Source organism: Hipposideros armiger, unplaced genomic scaffold (genome assembly GCF_001890085.2).
Source record: "Hipposideros armiger isolate ML-2016 unplaced genomic scaffold, ASM189008v1 scaffold_443, whole genome shotgun sequence".
NCBI classification, from domain to species: Eukaryota; Metazoa; Chordata; class Mammalia; order Chiroptera; family Hipposideridae; genus Hipposideros; species Hipposideros armiger.
The window spans coordinates 116,654-120,459 of record NW_017731793.1 but is presented as its reverse complement, the minus strand read 5'-3'; the positions used below and the strand labels follow the sequence as shown (position 1 = coordinate 120,459).

General features: G+C 51.8%; 1 protein-coding gene across 1 annotated transcript in view; it reads right to left on the bottom strand.

Annotated features, from left to right (window-relative positions):
- PI4KA (phosphatidylinositol 4-kinase alpha) overlaps positions 1 to 3,806 on the bottom strand; it is a 120,792-nt gene that overhangs the window by 25,457 nt on the left and 91,529 nt on the right. Inside the window, exons 31-32 of the mRNA XM_019665394.1 lie at positions 1,432 to 1,590; positions 976 to 1,127 (exon numbers count right to left, since the gene is read on the bottom strand). Of these exons, the coding sequence (XP_019520939.1) occupies positions 976 to 1,127; positions 1,432 to 1,590 (311 nt within the window). The remainder of the gene's footprint in view (positions 1 to 975; positions 1,128 to 1,431; positions 1,591 to 3,806) is intronic.

Here is a 3,806-nt window from a genome sequence, read left to right as displayed (position 1 = left end):
AAGGATGACAGGGAGAAAATAGGCGTATATGATAGCATGGCATTCAGCTGTCACTGAAGAATCCTCTGCCTGGCAATAACAGTAGCTGCCACCACAACAGCAGTTAGCATTTACTGACAGCTCACTATGTGCTGGGCACTGTTCCCGGCCCAAGAGGTGAATTAAGTCATTTAATCGTCAGTGCCCTTATTAATCTCATTAAACAGATGAGGAGCACTGGTCTGGAGTCAGAGCCCTGCGGGCTGTGGCGACTCCCATAGGCCCTTGTGCACACTCTCTGATGAGAACAGAGTTGGCCAGGCTGAGAACCCAGTGCCCACCTTAGTTCCATATAGAAAGGGTCCAGGAGTCCCTGGTGAGGCCAGGGCCCCAGGTGACTTCTTACGAGACACAGGGGCAAGTGCCTCTCCCTGACTAGGTAATCTCCCACAGGAGCCAACTGGACCAAAACATTTCCTCACTCTGAATGGTGTGCCCGATACCAACTCCGTGCAGTTATAAAATACCAGGCAAATGTGAAGTATTATGATTACTGCCATCACCACCTGCCTGGAACATTTTAATTCCTCCTTTGGAAATAGCCCAATTTCCCTCAGGGGACAAGAAAAACAAATCACCTCTTTTGACCACTTAACTGATCTTAAGAAACAGAAAAAAACACATCAAACTCCCTGTTACCATGAAAATTAACGGGATCTTTGAAAAATAAAACTGTTCTTAGGTGTTCAGCCAGTTGGCTGAAAGGGCATATGGGACTTTCCCTGTGTGCCCTCTCCAGGAGCAACTTGAGAAACAGGGACACAAACAACCGCTCCCAACCCCAACTCGATGTTGATAGGCGTTCCAATCTCAGAGAAATGGCTCCCCCTACTGAGCTTGGGAAAAATAACAGCTTCTAGACACCGCTGGGATGCTGTTAACATCTATTCTTTNAGTAATTCAGCGCCCCCAGACAAGAGGAGGAGAGCCTCTCACTTAAAGCGGGGTCCAATGGCTGCCACATGCCGGTTCATGCTCCCCTTGGCCCCGCCGATGTTCAGGGACATTGAGCGCTGCAGCAGGCTGGAGAAGATCTCTACTTGGTCAGAGCTGCAGTACTTGGCGATTTCAAACCGCTGCACCAGGAACTGAATGGAGAGGAGAACACACTGCCATGCTGGGGCCTGGCCAGCCAACCCCATAGCCAGCGTGACCAGCTGAGGAGGGGCTCTGGGCTCAGGAGGGTGGGTTGGGATCCGAGGGAAGCAGGGAGAGGCAAGCAGGAGCCTGGGGAGAAGGATGAAATAGCCAATGCCTCCCCAGGTCAGACAATCTTAACCCTGGAGCCCTGTGCTCACTAAGCCACAGACCCCAGGGGGAGCCCCAACCCCCGCAGCTAGGGTGGATGGTGCATAGCTGAGCCTGGGGGAACAGTGGGGCCCAGGCACATACGTCAATCCAGATATAGTGAGGGGTCACTTCGGGAGCACAGGGTTTGGGCTGACTGGCTTCCGATGCTGCCAGGGGGTCTGCTTCCTTTATCTCCGCAGAAAATAGTCCAAACTTTTGCTCCACTGTCATCTGCCAGGCCCCTGCCATCTCCCGCATGAACTGCAAGTACATATGACTGTTAGCTCCTCGTAAAGCACAGAAAGGTGCTTACTAATTATTTTTAATTATAAAAGGGATAGATGCTCACTGAACAAAGTTGAGAAAACTGAGTAAAGTATGAAGAAAAAAATAAAGATCACTCATTATCCCACTTCCTAGCCTGTTTCACCAATAAGCCCACTCTTGAACGATCGCAAGGCCATGTTCTATGTGTTCTGCTTCGTGATGTCAGGCTCTGAGCTGGCAAAGGCTAAGCCGGATTCTGGCTCCAGAATCCAGTTCCTTTTCTCCACCCCTCATGGACCGTGCATGATGCCTTCAAGCCACTAACCAGGCTGAGGAATAAGCGGGAGGTGAGTGGAGTCTGCAAATGCTACCGGGCTGGGCAAAGGTTCTGCAGGGGAGCAGCCTCCCCTGTTGGCCTGACAACACCAGGCAGCGCCTTCAAGGGCATCTAGATGCCCCTGCAGAGAGGTGACAACTGAGGCTTGGTGCCCAGAGTAGACGCCCCGGGTCCCCGCCCAGTATCCATCCCCTCCTTCCTTATGGTTCTGTGTGGGTGGCCAAGTGGCCAGACACAAGTACCCTCACCCAGGCCTCTGCTGGTTGGGGTAGCCACAGGTTCTCATTAGCAGTAACGAGCAGGTGGGCATCAACTGGGCGAGGCCCTGGGGAAGAAGGGCAGGCCAGGTGGTGCCTGCGTTGGCCTTCTGCCCTCCTTCCTGCCTGGAGGCACAGGAGCCATCTGGAGGCCCTGAGGGCGAGGACGAAGTTCAGATGCTAAAGGTGGCAGAGTCACAGACAAGGGGCCAGGGATATCAAGCTGCCAGTAAGACGAGGAGGATGAAGCCCTGGTGGTCAAGGCACTGTGCCTGGTTTCTGTTTTCTGCAGCCATAGGTAAGTGTTGGGGTAGGTGAAGAAACTGCGGGGCTGCCAGGCCATGAGCCACCGCTGAGACCACATGCCCCTTCATTTGTTTGACAAGCCCATCCTGGTTGCTGCCTCTGGGCCAGGGCCTTCTAGGCTCTGGGAACGGAGCATGAATAAGACAAACACATTGACCCAGTCTACAGTGGGGACACAGACAATAAGAAAAGCAAGCTATAGACACTGGACACTGATCTCTGTTAAGGGGAAAACAGCCATGAAGGGGCTTGGAAGAGTGAATGGGTATGTTTCTGTGACATTCTAGATAGGGTGGGCAGGGGACAGCTAAGACAAGCCCGGGAGGAAATGCAGGAACAAGGTGTGTGGCTATGAAAAGACCATTGCCGGGAGAGGAAACAGCACTCACAGCCTAAAGCAGGAGCACACACAGAGGGCAGAGGTGGCAGGGACCCCCGTGTGCCTATGGTGGGGCAAGCGAGGAGAACAGAGGAGAATGGAGTCGAGGCGGCAGAGAGGCCTTGCGGGTCATAGGAACACATCGGCTTTCTACTCTGCATGAGCACAGGGTGGCACTGACAGGGCTGAGCACGGGAGGGGCCTGATTCAACCCATGTTTTATTGCCTAGCTCTGACTGTGTATAGAGAAGGTGTATAGAGGGGCCTGGGGGAAGCAGGGAGGCCAGGGGCTGCCTCCCTAGCCCAGGAGAGAGGTGAAGGAGGCTGCAGTCAGGGTGTAGCAGTTGAGATAAAGGAAGTGGTCAGCTTCTGGACATACTTCAAGGTAAAAGGTAAATCTGACATGATTTGCTGAAGATCATTTGTGAGGAGTGAGTAAAGGTGAGTCATAGATGGCTGTAAGGATTTTGTCTGAGCAGAGGGAAGGATTACGTTGGCATTTACAGAGATTGTGAGATAGGTAGAGGTCAGTGTGGGCCTAATTCCTTTGTTCTGAGTCATGAATTTGAGCCCCACACTAAGGGATCAGAGTTCTTTTCCACCTTAGTGGAATAAAGAACCCAGACCCCATGAGAAGTGTCCTCACACTGAAATGAGATCAACAAGCTCACTAGCTTTTTATCACCCCATGAATGCAAAAGATATCAAGACCCCATCAGCAATTGCCTCTGAAGTTGGGGTTATAGGTGAGTTTTATCTTTCCATTAGGCCCATACAGTCCAACTTTTTAATAGAAAAAATTAAAAACCAGAATCCAACAATACAAAAGACACAGAAACAAAAGTAGAAAAGCCTCCTCCTAGGGTGTTTCTGGGCCTGGACATCAGGTCCTCACAGAGGCAGAGATAGAGAGTGAGAGGAAACAGACGAC